This window comes from Engraulis encrasicolus, chromosome 16, assembly GCF_034702125.1.
Source record: "Engraulis encrasicolus isolate BLACKSEA-1 chromosome 16, IST_EnEncr_1.0, whole genome shotgun sequence".
NCBI lineage: Eukaryota > Metazoa > Chordata > Actinopteri > Clupeiformes > Engraulidae > Engraulis > Engraulis encrasicolus.
The window spans coordinates 52,747,616-52,765,823 of NC_085872.1; the positions used below are offsets into that span (position 1 = coordinate 52,747,616).

Consider the following 18,208-nt stretch of genomic DNA (forward strand, 5'->3'; position numbering starts at 1 on the left):
CCCCATTGTCACCAGGGGCCACATCTGCGTGTCCTGCTCCTCGTGGCTATATGACACATGCTATTGTGGTCTAAAGTTTCTGATTCTTGTGGATTTTATACCATTTAAATATGTTATTACAGCTCTGTATATGGCCACCATAGCTTTCCTTGTCTTCTGTTTTAACGCATTTTGTCCTAAGCCCTTTTTGGGAAAGGGTGCCCTCTGCCTATTAAATCCTAAATATCTCAGCCTCCGAAGCACATACAAACATGAAATGAGTTGCATTTAAAAACTAGGACCCCCGTTTTGCCTTGGAATGTTAGAGTGTTCATTCAGCTCTATCCTACCTACATTATTAATGAAACAGGTCAAATCTCAAGAACCTGAATGCAGCGTATATGTGTCTCCAGGACACGATGGGTTAATCAACAATATTCTATTTATTTCACTTTTTATGTTTCACTTAATGTCATTATTAATAGACCTATTATTGTTATTGTTATTATTATTATTATTATTATTATTATTATTATATTGTTAATTTAATTGTTAATCACAGGTTTTGTATCTATTGTGCTATACAAATACAGTTATTGTTATTATTATTATCATTATTATTATTATTATTATTATTATTATTATTATTATTATTATTATTATTATTATTATTATTTATTGATTGATTGATTTTATTAGACAATCTCAGTTCAGCAATCTCAGTCTCAGCTAAATACATGTTTAAGTTTCCAATAAACCGCGTCACATACTTAGCTAAATTAAAAAAAAGAAAGAAAAGAAAAAACAGAGCAAATAGCACAATAAAGCCCGAAGGCATTTGTAGTCCTCTGATGTTGGATGACAGCAGATGTTCAACGTTAACCACCACTGATGACTAATAGCGACAGAACTAATTATGTATTCGCATGGAAGCATTTTCTCTAATGGTGTCAGCGTCCATGTACGTAATAATGTTTATTATCTAAACAGAATTTAGTGATGACGTACAGCCCCTCAGTAGAAAGGCTCTCGAATCGTCTCCACTCCCCAACGTGATGTCATGCACTACTTCACGGGGACATTAGAACTGACGCTTTTTTTATATAACATGACAATATTTTCATATGTTTGTGGTACCCATCCAAGTCAACAACAATGAATAATAGTTTCAATGTGTACTACCAACTAAAGAGTGGTGAAAATTCTTTTCAATTTCAGCTTTTAAATCTCAACCTTCATAACTACTTTAACCCATTTTGTCCTAAGCCCTTTTTGGGAAAGGGTCCTCTCTGCCTTCTACATCCTAAATATTGCAGCCTCCAAAGCACATAGAAACATGAAATAAGTTGCATTTAAAAGCTAGGACCCTCATTTTGCATTAGAATGTGTTCATCCAGCTCTAACATACCCACATTTCAAATACAAAACCTCAAATCTCAAGAACCTGAATGCAGCGTACTGTATATGTCACTCCAGGCTAAAATGGGTTAATGTGACAGAAGTGGTGATGTCAGCAGTGAAGCCAATAGGCAACCTAAATAACGCCAACACGGTTGTGGCTTCAAACAGCAGATAAGAGGTTGTTGGTAACACTTAAGAACAGTCCCTTAAAAAAATGTTATTGACATTTATTAATGAACCAATTATAAATCTAGTGGTTCCATTGACTCTCAATGAGTGGTTCCCATTAGCCTTTAGTTCTACACAATCGTTTCGATCTGACTTGTGATTAGGTCTGGTGGTAACCAGGCAAGGATCCCATCTCTCTAACGGCTTTACTGACAGTTTAGAATAGCATTTCCTTTAAAAAAAAAAAAAAAGCTTCATTAACACTTCATAACATTTGAAAATGCACATATTATAAACAAAAATATCATTTTTTTTAACTAACCTATATCTACAGAGCAGAATGACAATGTTTTGTTGTGTGTGTTGCCTGCCTGCCTGGCACGTCTGTACCTAGTTGCTCTACATCTTTGTGTCTGTTTTGTTCACATAGTATTCTTTACTCATTTACAAACGTTTTGCAAATGTTTCATCGATAATTTTAAATTCAATTCTTTACAAGGTGTTTATCAAGCTTTTTAAGACAGTTACTCTAAAGAATTACTGAGCTGGTTTGATTTGTTGACTTGCATTACATTACATTACATTTTGAACCAAAGCATCTTCCAATCAGGACAGGACATAATCACAGTAGCAGTATACTGTGCATCTTTAAATGCTAACTCTGTTGAGTACATTGAGCCGCATGCCTTGTTTGAGTTGTGCTGTACAAGGACGACTGCTGTCTTGTTTGAATTGTGCTGTATAGATACAGTTATGTTGTTTGCCCGACACGCAAGGCTCTACAATGTCTGTTTGCACAGAAATTTGTCTTTCATGACACTTCTCCACAATCCACATGTAAATGCACATTAAAGACACACAAAACACAACATGGCCTATAGAGTCTAGTCATCCAGCTCCATAAGCTGTTGTGGCAGCACAGTCCAATACAAATGCAAAAAGTTACTAGTTAAGTTACTAAAAACAAGTTTCGAAAAGTTAATAGAAAAAAAGAGTTAATAAGTTACTAATTAAGTTACTAAAAATTAATTTACTAAAAAAATAGAAAAAGAAAAGACCAACTTACTAGCCATTTTGACCCATGAGTAAGTGTGTGCTTGCTTGGGTAGTAAAGATTACCATCAACTACCCATTTCTACCGTGGCTGAAGCATGGACTGTGTTCATTTAGGGCAGCCGATGTAGCATGTAAGTTAATGAGACATTCAGCTTGCTTTCCCCCACAAAGGGGCGTAACGCACATTCAAGAGCAAAGTACCCGGATGGCCGTTCATGCGTATACTGCCGTTTGCAATGTTTGATCTATACTAACTGAAAAGGCCATTTTTGTAGTTCAATAGCCAAGTCTTACAATGGGTTTTCAATGTGAAAAAACTACACACTAGGCTATACCTGCAGATGCCATTTTTGTAGTTCAATAGTGATACCTTACAATGGGTTTCAATGGGAGAAAAAAATACAAATTCCACTTGTGTGTCATCAGAAAATAGGGTGTGGTTCCTGTGATATACTGGGCTGAGCACCACAAGGGGGCACTGTGGGACAGTTTAGTATTCCTGAAAAGTGTAGAATGGTAGAATGCCCTAATGTGGGACGATGCCTAATGTGGGACACCTTAAGGTTTAATATTTCACATAAACATGTTTTAGAGACCTTTTAATATACACTGTCCCACATTAGGAAACCCAGTGTCCCACTTTAGGGATAACCATGGTTTTTGACCAACCTGCATTAATATTTAAATTATTCGAATTAGAAACAGATAACATGTTTTTTTATCTTTTTATTTGATTAGAGCATAACTAGAGGATTAAAAGGGTGTAATTTGTTTGTATGGAGATGTTGTCATTAAAGTTTAATAGACCACCAAAGTTGAAGTGACAAAAACTGTCCCATATTAGGGCATTCTACCCTAACATTTGTGAACAGTCAGCATTCTGGAAGGAAACCAGTGCACCTTTTGTTTACCATTCCTTTTAATTTATTGTTGTTTTTGTTCCCTCCAGAATGATCACGCTTTTGGCGTTCACTTCCCTGGCGTTACTGGCTACAGGTAAGACCATGTAGTAGAGGCACATCATCTTGCTAGGGACAAAACAATGGCTATTACATTGTTTTGTCTGGAGCAAGATGGCCGCCGCCTCCACTCTACGGTATGTTAAATTACTATGGCTGTTTCTCAAAGTCAAAGATCCTGGCCTTGCTAGGACGTAAAAACGCCAAATGATTAGATACTCCGCAGAGTTCACCAAAAGAGTATCCGTTTCGCAAGACCAGGATCCTTGACTTTGAAATACAGCCATAGTAACGACATACCTTAGAGTGGAGGCGGCGACCATCTTGCTCCAGGCAAAACAATGTAATTTGACATACCATCTCGCTAGGAGGGAAAACACTTGCCGTGTCTCAGATGCCGCACTTATGGCAGTGCACTGACAGTCAGTCCACAGTGCTCACAGTACACTGGGAGTCTTTAGTGCAAAGTGTTATGGAAAAAGTCGGTGCACTATGCACTGTGCCCTGACTGGAAGTGATGGTTGAGCTAGCATTATTGGTTGGCTACTGTTTACATTGCACAGTGTCATCTCATCTCTCATCTCATCTCAGTGTGTCGTGCTTGTATTTACATTTTCTTCATCCCAACTGGCAGCTATTTTGTGTACGATACTTGGCTTGGCATGAAAAGCAACATTACTTACAGAAATGCTGGAGACTGTTGACCAAACTCTTCTACTGAACTGAACGTCATGTTTCTTCCATTTATTGTCAAAATGGCGCCCGTTTAGTGCGCGAAGTGTCCATCGTTCAAGCACTGCGTTTTCCGCCATTGTTAGGGCATCATCCGGGCGCTTTTCAGTGCACTGAACTAACAAAATTTTACTTTGAAAGCGCCCTATGCACTGAAATATAGTGCCTGAAGTGCACAAGTGCGCCATCTGAGACACGCCAACTGTAATTTGACAAATCTTAGAGTGGAGGCATGCCATCTTGCTCAGGGCAAAACAGCCCCCCCCCCCATTATCCATACTCCCGTCCTCCATGCTTGTGGCCTCATGATGACCTCCTGTCACCACTCGTGCGGCCTTGCAAGGCGTCATGGACAAAGTTTAATTCAATATCTGAGATCTCTCAAAAACGATAAGGTAAGGGCGCGATCACACAGACCGCTGATTTCTGCTTACAATCTGCAATGCGCGTCCAGCTGATTAATCAGAAGTGACCACACCAAGCGCGGATCCACTGACCATTCGAATGCGGTGACTAGGCAACGTAACTACTCAACTGTCACTCGCAACGTAGCCTAATCGATGGTGTTGTGTCATTAAATGTTGTGAAAACATACACAAAATGCTTGGTCCATTCATCTATGTAAAATTAATAGAAGACGAGCTCTTGACTTGCTCTCCTAACGTTGGATAGTGAATCTGATATGAATGTTGATAACGGTCTCCTATCTAACATCTGGATATCCGCCACGGATTTTCCACCTTGAGTTGAACTTTTTTCAACTCGATCCGCCCGGCGCGGAGAGGCGGAGAATCCGCAACCCGCCTTGCGCTGATATTAGACATGTAATCCGCTCATTTTCATTGACAAACAATAGAACACATCCGCCTCCTACTGTAAAATCCGCGGTCTGTGTGATCGCGCCCTTAGAGTGGAGGCGGCGGCCATCTTGCTCCAGGCAGAACAATGTGATTTGACATACCATCTTGCTAGGAGGGAAAACAATGTAATTTGAAAAATCTTAGAGTGGAGGCACGCCATCTTGCTAAGGGCAAAACAGTGTTTTTCCCCCATTATCCATCCTCGTTTGTGCTTGTGTGCTCCCGTCCTCCATGCTTGTGGCCTCGTGCCACCACTCGTGCCACCACTCGTGCCACCACTCGTGCCACCACTCGTGCCACCACTCGTGCCACCACTCGTGCCACCACTCGTGCGGCGTCATTGACAAAGTTTAATTCAATATCTGAGATCTGTCAAAACCGCAATTCAAAGGTTATTTTCTAAATTTTGTACACTGACGCAACACCTTCGGCTCAGCTTCACACAGTAGGGCCAGGAGCTTGTGTATGAGGATTCCGTTCCCTCCACAGAGGGAAACTCACGTTGTCTGGAACCAATCAACATTTCCAACCGTCCTGGGTAGAGGTGTTTTCAAGGCAGTGACTTGGTTTAAGCAGAGGCATTCCATTGGGACTAAGAAATGTTTGGTTTAAACTTCGGCACAGCCCTCAACCAGTAGCAAGCCAAGGGAGGCGGGTTAACCAGGCCATTTGGAAACGCTAATCGTTATAGTTCTGGTCAGACCAGAATCATGGTAAGTGATCTGAAGTCTTTGAAAATCAGGCAACCTCAGCCATGGAGTGAAAGAGGGAGTGGAAGGAAGGGTGGAATTCGAACCTGCAACCCTCTGATATAAAGCCCATCTTCTACTACTACTAGGCCATGGCTGCCCATGAAATAACATTAGATTTCAGATATGTTACTAATAGAACAGATAGATATTTTTGCAGTTCAACAGCCAACAAAGCATGGTTATTGAACACCAAATGGCCCAATATGGCCGCCCACAATGACACCATTTTTGTAGTCTTCTTCTCCCATTGAAGCTGTTGAACTACAAATAGCCCGCAATTGCCTATTATTCACTCATATAAGCTTCTTTACTCATTCTTCTCCTCTCCTTTAATCTCCTCCATGTTTCTCATTTTGAAACCCACCCTCTCCTCTTCTCTCCTCAATTCTCCTCATCTTTTCGCTCTTCTCCTCTCCTCTCCTCTCCTCTCCTCTCCTCTCCTCTCCTCTTCTCCTCATCTTTTCGCTCTTCTCCTCTCCTCTCCTCTCCTCTCCTCTCTTCCTTTTCTCTTCTCTCCTTGTCGCTCCTCTCCTCTCCTCATCTTTTCGCTCTTCTCCTCTCCTCTCCTCTCCTCTCCTCTCCTCTCCTCTCCTCTCCTCTCCTCTCCTCTCATCTTCTTCTCGCTCCTCTCCTCTCCTCTCCTCTCCTCTCATCATCTTCTCACTCTTCTCCTCTCTTCTTTTTCTCTCCTCTCCTTGTCCCTCCAGGCACCATCCGCCCCTGATAAAAAATTGCAGACATTTCTGTGCTTTTACTAAGCCATTGCAATACTAACATGATAGTAACATGTTTTCATCTGGCACTTTTCACCCATTTGCTTGTTTGTTTGTTTGTTGGTTTGGGGGGCAGAGTGCCAAAGTCCTCTTAATTCATTTCTGTTCGGATTTCTAAACTGGATCCTGATCGACGCTAAATGTTTGAGTGTATTGTTGTGCAACAATCGGATTCCTTTGTGATTTACCCTGGCTTGGAGAGGCTTGGTTGGGTCCAACATCCGACTGTAAGGGCCTTTTCCACACCAGAGCGGCCGCCGTCGGTGGGACGGAGGTGATTTTTACCAGCGGCGGCAAAAATACATGGAAACAGATCTCCTTTCACACTAGAGCATGACACGGGAGTGGATTTTCACTCCCGTCCCATCCCGGCCGGACTGGAGTAAAAGAAACAAATCCCATCCCGTCCACTCCTGAAAAGAATGTTTCCAAATCCTGCCCACTCCCACTCAAAATCAATCCCACTCCCGTTTCATAGGCTTTTTTAATGAAAAAATAAGCGAGCATTCCCGCGAGCATTCATTTTTATTCCCGCTCCTGCCCGCTCCCATTCATCTTTATTCCCGCTCCTGCCTGCTCCCGTTCATCTTTAAAATTTTGACTCCCATCCCGCGGGAATCCTGAAAAATGTCATCCATTTCACACCAACACAGAACATGGAAACAGATCTCCTTTCACACCAACACAGCCTTAGTCGGGCAGTAGCGGCGCTGGACAAGGCTCAGGGCCATGCTGCATTTGGAAAATCGAACTCGAGAGGAATTTTGACAGCGGCGGCCGGGTGGCAAAGAGTGGGGAGTGGGGAGTGGGGAGTAGAACACACCGACCGCAACCGTATCTCACTCATTTCGTGAAGTATTCACGAAAAAAAATAGAGTAATTTTCGTGGTGCATTCACGTTATTGCCCGCCTTTCGTAAAGTCTTCACGAAAATAATAGATTAATTTTCACGCTGCCTATTCACTTGAATTGCCCGACTGTTGCCTAGCGACCCACTAGTTTGATGCCCTTTCGGTAGCCTACCGTCACATGGTAATCAAACATTTCAAACAAGCAATTTAGGGTTAGGTTTAGGGTCAAGGTTAGGGTTAAGGTTAGGGTTAGGGTTAGGTTTAGGGTTAAGTAGGGTTAAGGTTAGGGTTAGGGTTAGGTTTAGGTTTAGGTTTAGGGGACATAAGGCGTAAGTACCGAAAGGGCATTGAATTAGTGAGTCCCGAGTGTATCAGCAGTGTTCTGTCAGCACCCCCTCCCCGCCCCTGCAGACGTTTGGATAACCATAGCAGCAGTGGGGCAATTCAAGTGAATAGGCAGAGTGAAAATTAATCTATTATTTTCGTGAAGACTTTACGAAAGGCGGGCAATAACGTGAATGCACCACGAAAATTACTCTATTTTTTTCGTGAAGACTTTACGAAAGGCGTGAGATCGGGCTCCCGACCGAGACTGGACAGATAGAGCGCTGTCTTCTGGCTTCCGTCACACCACGCTCTAATGTGAAACTGATGATGACGGGGCATCCAACTGTCCTGATGGGGATTCAACCCCTGCTCCTGATAGGTCTATTATGTTTGTGTGTGTCGCAATGCACCAATCAGATTCTATTATGTTTGTGTGTGTCGCAGTGCACCAACCAGGGGTCCGTTTCTCGAAAGGGTCTTTGCTATCGTTGTTAGCAAAGTCCTTCGTACGAGCGACTCAACTGCATCTTGACAGGGAATGGTGTTACGTCGTAAGACGGTCTTAAGACGGTTAGCAACGACAATAATCGAGAAACGGACCCCAGATTCTCTATTGTGTTTGTGTGTGTTGCAGTGCACCAATCAGAGTCTCTATTATATTTGTGTGCGTGTTGCAGTGCACCAATCAGATTCTCTATTGTGTTTGTGTGTGTTGCAGTGCACCAATCAGATTCTCTATTGTGTTTGTGTGCGTGTTGCAGTGCACCAATCAGATTCTCTATTGTGTTTGTGTGTGTGTTGCAGTGCACCAATCAGATTCTCTATTATGTTTGTGTGTGTTGCAGTGCACCAATCAGATTCCATCGTTATCTACACGGGTTGGGAGCGCCATGCCCTGGTTGGCTCTGACATCCGGCTGTCCTGTTCCTTCTTCTCGTGGCACTGGACGTCCGAAGACGTGACCTTCTCTTGGAGTTACAGACCGGATGGGGCGAAGGATAGCATCGCGGTAAGGCCACGTGTGTGTGTGTGTGTGTGTGTGTGTGTGTGTGTGTGTGTGTGTGTGTGTGTGTGTGTGTGTGTGTGTGTGTGTGTGTGTGTGTGTGTGTGTGTGTCTGTGTGTCTGTGTGTCTGTGTGTGTGTGTGTGTGTGTGTGTGTGTCTGTGTGTGTGTCTGTGTGTGTGTGTGTGTGTGTGTGTGTGTGTGTGAGAGAGAGTTCTCTTCTCATGGAGTTACAGACCGTACGGAGCGAAGGACACGCATGTGTGTGTGTGTGTGTGTGTGTGTGTGAGTGCATATTAATATGGGACCTTGCCTCCTCCACTCGCTTCTCGTCATGATGACATCACTGACAACAGCATTATATTTCAATATCTTGCAAAAGCTCAATTGTAGAGTCTTTTTCTCATTTGCAATTGTTATGGTGAATGAAAAACAGTCCCTCAAAAGTTGTTGTGGCTAGGCTGACAGCTGGGAAACTTTATTGTTTTCTCCACGGAGGAGGGGCCAGGAGGCGGGACGAGGAGACAAGCACAAGTGTAGGAGGCAATGGCATGCGCTATACAAATAAAATTGCCTTGCCAAAACAATTTAATGTGACAAAAGAGTAGCGCTTCTGCTTCATCATCTGGTGCATTGACGGGAGAGAGGCAGGAAATCTTCACTTGAAGGACAACACCGGAGCAGCACAGATGTAATTCTTTGTGTTTTTTATTCAAATGCACAACGTGACTAAAGTTTCGATGGTTAGACCATCCTCATCCTCATCCTCCGGTGTTGTCCTTCAATTTAATTTGACATTCCTGCCGCACCATCTTGCTCCAGGCAAAGCGATGTGATTTGACTTGCCTTGCAGTGGAGATGGCCATCTTGCTCAAGGCATTTTCCATTTGCTTGTGTGGCTTGTGTGTGTGTTACAACAATGCCATTAGATCTTCCATTACACCGGTGGAGCGCCGTATGTGGACAACAAGGGACCCTTTCGAGACCGGCTGGAGTTCGTAGGCAACCCACCCAGAAGAGACGGATCCATCCTGCTGAAGGTAAGTCATTCTAGCCATGATGATTTGGAGTTAAATAGCTGTGGTGTAGTCTACGTAGAACTTCTAAATTTCAGGGATTTCAGTATACCCACTTAAAATTGATTGATCCATTGTTTTGAATAGCAGAAATATATACAGTATACCCACTTCAAAAAATGCTCAAATATACAGTATACCCACCATAAAAAAGTAGACTACACCACTGTTCAATAGCAGTGTTTTATTATACAGTAGGTGCGAGTGATTTCGTGCAACGTCTGCATGCGCATTCTGGATGTAATTCATGATCTCAAACTAAAGGTAGGCCTATGTAATTCATGATCTCAAACTAAAGGTAGGCCTATGTAATTCATGATCTCAAACTAAAGGTAGGCCTATGTAATTCTAGCCATGTTGTAGCTTCAAACTAAAGGTAGGCCTATGTAATTCTAGCCATGTTGGGGCTTCAAACTAAAGGTAGGCCTATGTAATTCATGATCCCAAACTAAAGGCAGGCCTATGTAATTCATGATCCCAAACTAAAGGTAGGCCTATGTAATTCTAGCCATGTTGGGGCATTTGCTGTTCAATAGCTGCACTGTAAAAAAAAATTATATAAGTTAGAAGTCATGATAACTTATATAGTTAATTTATTCTGCTAGAAAACCGTAAAAAAAATATCAGCATGGTTTACCTTGGAATCACAAGTTTACCAGCTGCCATAGAATTACAAGTGAATTGAAATCCTTACGATAATTTGTCTGAAGCTTTAACTTTGTGTTGTTTGAACGCAAAGCTTCACAAATTGTCAAATCTAAGCTTCCCACAACTTACAAGAACGATTTCAATTAAACTGAAATCACAAGTTTATCAGCTGTCTCAGAATTCCAAGTTAATTCTTATTCTTTCAATTGCAATCTGCCGCCATACATGCTCTGTTTCATGCCATGCGTTCAACTTTGTTTTAGTAATGTAAAGATTTCTTTTAATATCATATAATGTTGTTTTAACTTTGTTTTTACTATTCCCAGATGTGTGGTGTTCTATTTCTTCCATTGTTGTTGTTGTGTGTGAAGCACATTGAGTTGCCTTTCTGTATATGAAATAAAAAAATAAATGTTACTTGACCTGACTTGACTACAGAATCTGGATTTCGGGGATAACGGGACTTTCACCTGCGATGCCAAGAACCCACCAGATATAGTGGGCCGAGCGTCCAGCGTACGCCTGCTGGTCTTCGAGAAAGGTAAGAAGAGGTCCTGAAGAGGACATTTTTGTAGTTCAATAGCCACCTCTTGTAATGGGCTTCAATGGGAGAAAAGACTACACACTAGGCCAGTGGTTCTTAACCTTTGATCTTAACGCCCCCCCTTACCTGTGTCCAAGACAAGCCGCGCACCCCCATCCCAAACGTCTTCATGTGTATACACACTAAAAACTGATTTAAGTGATTAATTACAATGATTCTTGATGGAGACATTAACCCATAACTTAATGATTTTACATGGGGACCAAAACATTCGTTTTGATTTGGCCTAATTATAGTATTGGCAAGTAGAATTTTGGTCGCATCCTCAACAAAAAAATAATCCGTGCACCCCCTGAAATTTCTGGCGCAACCCCAGGGGGTGCCCGCACCCCAGGTTAAGAACCACTGCACTAGGCTACCTGTAGAGGCCATTTTTGTAGTTCAATAGCCACGTCAGAGAATCGTATATATAGAGAAAAGACTACACACTAGGCTACCTGAAGAGTTCAATAGCAACGCCTTATAACGGGTTTCAATGGGAGAATGTAAATGAGTAGAATGAAGCGAAGTGCACACTGCACACAACGAAATTGCATTTATGCCTCATCCATGCAAAGGGGCAGTCCCCAATGGCACCCCAAGAAAGCAGTGTGTCACAAGGGTACGATTCTCTGGATAGCTCAGTCATGCAATTTGCTCTCTCGTTCTCTCTCTCTCCCCTCCTCTCCCTCCCTCCATCTCCAGTTCCCGTCCTGGAGTGATCACTGGTGCCATTATCGGTCAACTGTGTAATATACTGTACTAATATATGGAAATGAAATTCATCTCTCTCTCTCTCTCTCCCTCGATCTCTAGTTCCCGTCCAGGCAGGAGTGATCACTGGTGCCATAATCGGGGTGGTTCTGGGCCTGCTGGTGCTGGTGGTGGCTATCTACTATCTCATGCGCTTCCTGGTGGCGCGCCGGGTCTTCACTTTAAGCCTTAGGTCAGTGTGCAATGTGGACGATTTCGTTTGCGCGCCGGAGGCGAAACCGGACCCCATACCCGGGCTAGAACCCATGACACCCAGAGGCTGCTAGCTCTCTCTCTCTCTCTCTGGCAGCCTTTTGTAGTTCAATAGCCGTGTGTTATAATGGCTTTCATTGAGAGAAAAGACTACAAATGAATAATTGAAGATGCCACTTTTGTAGCTCAAAAGCCATGTCTTGAAATGGGCTTCAATGGGAGAGAAGACTACAAGCGTCTAGCTGAGGAGGCCATTTTTTGTAGTTCAATATCCACGTCTTATAATGGGTTTCAATGGGCGAAAAGACTACAAAATGACTACAAATGTACCCGCTACTGTATATCACCAGGATTGGCACCTCATTTTACAATTAAGCAACAATTGAAGCAATTTGTCGTGTGGGTCCAGTTGTGAACAAGCTTTGCCATCTTTGTCCTGTCGTGAGCCATATATGGGACAGTGTGAGTGTCCTCCACTAAACTGAAGGCTCTAAAGCCATTATTAAACAACGTGGCAGTTAGCTTAGTATTTTACACGGACTGTAAAGGCAATTGAGGCACTGGTATCATTATTTCACATACCAAGTCCATTTTTTGCAGAAATTTGAGTCTGCCGATGTGTGTTTACATTCTATGAAGAAACTAGGCTACAGTACGGTAGGCAGACTGCAGTGCTTGTGCCGCAAGTGTCTAACTGCTACATCGTTTGTTAGGTAGCCTACTTACTAATTCAGTCATATTAGCTTCATTTACGTTCACTCATTAGAAAGACAAAGCATTGGTTAACAGAATATTGACATGCCTTTTGCTTTTCAAAATGGAACATTGGGGGTGCGGTTGTAAAGTTTGAAAACTCAGGAAAATGTTTCTATGTGTGTCTCTATTTCCTTTATTAGGCCTCCAATAAGGCCACCATCTAATTTTTGAGGTTCAATAGCCGCATCTTAACAATGGGATTTCAGCTGGGATAAAATACTACCTGAAGAGGCCATTTTAGTAGTCCAATAGCCACATCTTACAATGCGTTTTAATGGGAGAAAAGGTTGTTGGTGGGTGGACATTTTGGGTTGTCCTATTTGTAGTTCAATAGCCATGTCTTTTAATGGGCTTCAATGGGAGAGAAGACTACAATTACATACTGCACCTTTAAATGAACTTTTCCATTTCCAAGGAAGCTAAAGCCGTCAAAGTCCTGCGCAGGGACGTGCACAGGAATTTCAAAGGGCAGTTGCTCTAACCTGAAGAAAGGGCAACCCCCCCCCCAAAAAAAAAAAAAACCCATCAACAATGAGCGGCCTTCAGAATTTTTAGGAAACTGCACCATGGGTATTATTATTTTTAGTAGTAGTAGTAGAAGTAGTATATTATTGTCATAATTATTAATATTTTTTATTGTATAGTATCCTGAATATGCGTACCATATGATATAACATGCTAGTTTTTAAACATGTAGGCCTACCTATTAATCATATCAGAGATGATCAGCCTTATGCCCACCTGCCCTAAATGTCTCCTGATCCACATTTCCTCATGTGTGGTATGTGGCTGCCCCTAAATTAAATGAAATTATGAGAAAAAGCCTTGATAGTTTTTAAACCTGTATCAGTCACAGAGATTATCAGTCTTATGCCTACCTGCCCTATGTGCAGAGGTCTGTGGCTCTGAGTCATCCTCATCTTAAATGAAATGAAATGATGAGTAAATTAATAGGCTAAATATGAGGATGCTTAATCAATTAACCCACTGTCATCTTTATAATCCTTGTAGTAGCCAAAGTAGACTTTAAGTTATAATAAATAGAAATAGTTAAAAATTGTCAAAAAGATCATTTAATTTGAATTTGAAATTTAATTAATAGGCATATTCCATGATTAAAATGATGAATATTATATAGGAAAGCTAAAACAATAAGAATTCACAGGTTTAGGTCATTTGTTGGGTCTTTTGTAGCCTATATTAAAAATGTGTACTGTCGCTTTAAGAATGGACGAGCCGGCTTTCATTTCAGATCGCAAAGAACCGTGGCGTGGGAGCACCAGTTCTTATATGTTGCTCTGAAGCTCCGAGCTTCTCGCAGACTTTATAACCTTTTATTTTCATTACAGATATTTTAGTTAGTTCATGCACATTTTGTAGGCCTATTTCTTGAGAAGAACAGTAAACGTCAGTTATCACGTGGAGTGGATTTATTTCAATTACATGGACATTGACAGTGGAAACAGTCTATCTTTGGGTCGGAGAATAGGCTATATCAGCGTAAGAAAACGCACTTTCCTAGCGGTCTCACCAAGATCAAACCTCTACAATCCTGAAAAAGATTCTCTGCCTCACCTGCACCTGTTCATTTTTTTCGCAGCCAACTCTGCAGAGATGTGCTTCCTTTAGCTAGCCTACCCCCTTAAGTTCTCTCTTGCTTGATAAAACGACATGTCATCTGCATGTTTCTTAGTTGGGTTAGCCTTCCACAAAACAACCTGAGCCATGTAAAACGTTGACTGCAAGCAAGCTAGCTGGCTGTCGTATTCCCCCAATATCTGAACGTGGCACACCCCGATCAAACGTCCTAAACTCGAGATCGGCTTTAAGAGACATTAATTGTGATCATGTAGTTTAATACTGTGTAGTCTGCTGTGTTTCCAGCTCACCTCAGGCCGTCAGGGCAGTCGCTCTACTCCCACGACATCTTCGACATATTTTGCGTCTCTGCCCTGGTCGACTCGCATCAGTCGCATGCATGCTTGTTCCCCCCTCCCTCCCATGTAGAGCTGCGCGTGCCCCCCGCATCGCGCATATGCTGCCCCTCGCTTTGCCTATCTCTCGAGGTGCAGGTGAATCTGAATTTGAAAACTTAATTTAGGAAGCTTCAATCAAAAATACGAATTGCAAAGCAAATCAGTTGAAACATGAAATCTTAGCCTATTTTTCCGAGGCATATCTACAGCTGGCTGTCGGGTTTTTTTGCTACCTAAACGTGGCGCTGGCTGGCTGTCAGATGTATGATAACTACAAGTTCTAAACTCAACATTGTATTAGAGAGGTTGATTGTGAGCATATTTTGTACCCTAATATGTAGACTGTGTGTAGGGCTCTATAGCCGACACCCAGGCATCTTCAAAATCTCCCTCCCCACCGGAGTTGTTGCGTAGCCTACCTACCTCACAAAGCTCGTGCCCATTCTCGACGGGTCTGATGAATTTGTATGACTGACTTAAGTCTTTATTGTACAAAACTTCAATCAAAATTATGAATTATAAAGAAATCAAATGATATTGAAATATGAAATTATAATTGCCATATTATTTTCCCCTCCCTTGGAAGGGCAATATCAGCCAATGTGGGCAAAAGGGCCGTTGCTCGGGCACCGTGGGCAACTATGCTCTGCACGTGCCTGGTCCTGCGTACAGTTTTGTACAGCTATTGATGCATTAACATACAAAACGACAACAAAAGCAAGATAAAGGTTAATGGAAATAAATTTGAAAAACAAATCAAATTGTCTCTCTCTCACACACACACTCTCTCACTTATTCAGACACTCACTCACACAATTATACTCACTCTCTGTCTCTGTCTCTGTGTCTGTCTCTGTCTCTCTCTCTCTCTCTCTTTCTCTCTCTTTCTCTCTCTCTCTCTCTCTCTCTCTCTTGTCTCTCTCTCTCTCTCTTCCTATATTCCTCTCTCTCTGTCTCTCTCTCTCTCTCTCTCTCTGTCTCTTTCTCTCTCTCTTCCTCTCTCTCCCCCCCCCCCCCTCTCTCCTCTCCCCCTCTCTCTCTTCTCTCCTACCTCTCTCTCTTCTCTCCTACCTCTCTCTCCTCCTCTCTTTCTTAATGTAAGTTTCCAGGTCTCTCTACTATAAACTAGTGTTGCTGGGGAAAAAAAAAGAAATTCAACATTCATTGTTCTGGTAAGGTGCTCTGCTCCTGGAGAGCTGGGGAGGTGGTGCCTTCATTGATGCTACTTTGATTAGTATAAATTTATTTATTTATGTATTTAGTAATTTATTAATTATTTTCATCCTAAAACAGCTCTGTTAATTTAGAGCTCTTCTAATGTTTGGTTTAGTGCTATTGATGGTTTTATTATTTTTTTAAATAAATACGGTAAAAGTCAGTCTCTCTCTCTCTCTCTCTCTCTCTCTCTCTCTCTCTCTCTTTTCTCTCTTTCTCTCTCTTCAGACAGGCTCGCTCACTCTCTTTTCTCTCTTTCTCTCTCTTCAGACAGGCTCGCTCACTCTCTTTTCTCTCTTTCTCTCTCTTCAGACAGGCTCGCTCACTCTCTTTTCTCTTCTTCCTCAGCAAAAAGAAAGGCAAAGGGAAGGAGGGATCGCAGCCCAAACAGGCAAGTGTTTTTGACACATTCACACACTGAATATCTGAAGAGGCCATTTTTGTAGTTCAATAGTCACATTTCACAATGGGTTTAAATGTGAGAAAAGACTACACACTAGGCTTCATGAAGCGACCATTTCTGTAGTCCAATAGCCACGTCTTACAAATCACAAAACACACACACACACACACACACACACACACACACACACACACACACACACACACACACACACACACACACACACACACACACACACACACACACACACAAACAAGGATATTCAATCAGTTGTGTGTGTGTGTGTGTGTGGGTGCATGTGTGTGCGTGTGTGTGTCGTTATTGACTTCCTTGCCTTGTTTCTTTTTTTTCTTTCTGTCTTTCCTCTTTCTTTTCTCCTCCTCCTTCGTTTTTCAGACATGGAGACCTCCCCTCGTCTACCTCTCCTTTTAAACCCCTCAGTTTCCCTCTCTTCACTACCCCGCCCCCTATCTCTCTTCCGAGGCTTTAGAAATGTTAACTCTTTACAGTAGCAACCACTGAGCTTGCTCCATGTCGCTGAGGCCATTCTTGTAGTTCAGTAGCCACGTCTTATCTTGGATTTCAGTGGGAGAAAAGACTACACACTAGGCTACCGGAAGAGGCCATTTTTGTAGTTCAATAGCCATGTCTTACAATGGGCTTCAATGGGATAAAAGACTGCACACTAGACTACCTGAAGACGCCATTTTTGTAGTCCAATATCCATGTCTTCAAATGGGTTTCAATGGGAGAAAAGACCACACCCTAGCCTCCATTTTACCTGTGCAACCATTTGTCTTAATTTCCTTCCTGATATGAACATGGAGGTAGTGAAAAAGGCCAGAAAGACAATGTAATTCATCAAATCATATGATTTAAGTAGATGTATTCAGCCTTGCGTTAAGCCTGGGGTTCCCAACCTTTTCCAACTTGGGGCCCACTCGAAATTGTCACAAATGTTCGGGGCCCACCTCTGACCCGATTACGAATAAAACTCACATAAATCAGCAGCAACACACACCAAAATGTTATAATAATTTTTAGAATATTGTTTCAAGGCCCACTTGGTATACCTTCAGGGCCCACCAGTGGGCCCCGGCCCATAGGTTGAAAATCACTGAATTAAGCCATTTCAAATCTGGTCCTTGATGTATATGTCCCTTCATTCATCCACACAGTTTTAGGCCACTTCTATTCGACAGAGGTGGGCATGCTCTCCATTGATTTGCACTTACTGGAAAGCACAAGTCTACCTACACAAGCTGCACTTGTTTTTTGGTGCAGTTGCAAATTGCCATGCCACCTCAAGTCTTTTTCAACCTCTATGCTTTCCATTCCGCGTCTCTTTCTCCCTCTCCCTCGCCCTTCTCTTCCTCCTCCAAAAAAACCCCTCTCCAACTCTCCAATTTCAAATGCATGTTTATACCACCAAAGGCATTTCCTTTAAACACTCTCCCTTTGACTGTCTTAAAAGTGCACTATTTAAGATTTGTAGACGTTTGTTTCCAGGATCTATGCTGCCCATTCACAAATGTCACCATCAAATTATAAGTATTCATTATGACTAGGAACATTTTTCATACATGAAAAGGTGGACCCTCTCCACACCCTCTCATCCTTTTTTTTTTTTTTTTAGCTCCAGAACGCACTGTTCTTTGGTCACACTAATAAATATTAGTTTATCATTTAGCAAATATTCATGAAAAGATCAAATTTGACAATAGG

The 18,208-nt window shown here is 42.2% G+C and overlaps 1 protein-coding gene across 1 annotated transcript in view; it reads left to right on the forward strand.

Annotated features, from left to right (window-relative positions):
• The window catches only part of mpz (myelin protein zero), a 17,173-nt gene extending 640 nt beyond the window's left edge, over window positions 1–16,533 (forward strand). Inside the window, exons 2-7 of the mRNA XM_063219817.1 lie at window positions 3,554–3,600; window positions 8,704–8,867; window positions 9,790–9,900; window positions 11,023–11,125; window positions 11,984–12,113; window positions 16,429–16,533. Of these exons, the coding sequence (XP_063075887.1) occupies window positions 3,555–3,600; window positions 8,704–8,867; window positions 9,790–9,900; window positions 11,023–11,125; window positions 11,984–12,113; window positions 16,429–16,501 (627 nt within the window). The 5' untranslated portion in view covers window position 3,554 and the 3' untranslated portion in view covers window positions 16,502–16,533. The remainder of the gene's footprint in view (window positions 1–3,553; window positions 3,601–8,703; window positions 8,868–9,789; window positions 9,901–11,022; window positions 11,126–11,983; window positions 12,114–16,428) is intronic.
• The last annotated feature ends 1,675 nt before the right edge of the window (window positions 16,534–18,208 follow it).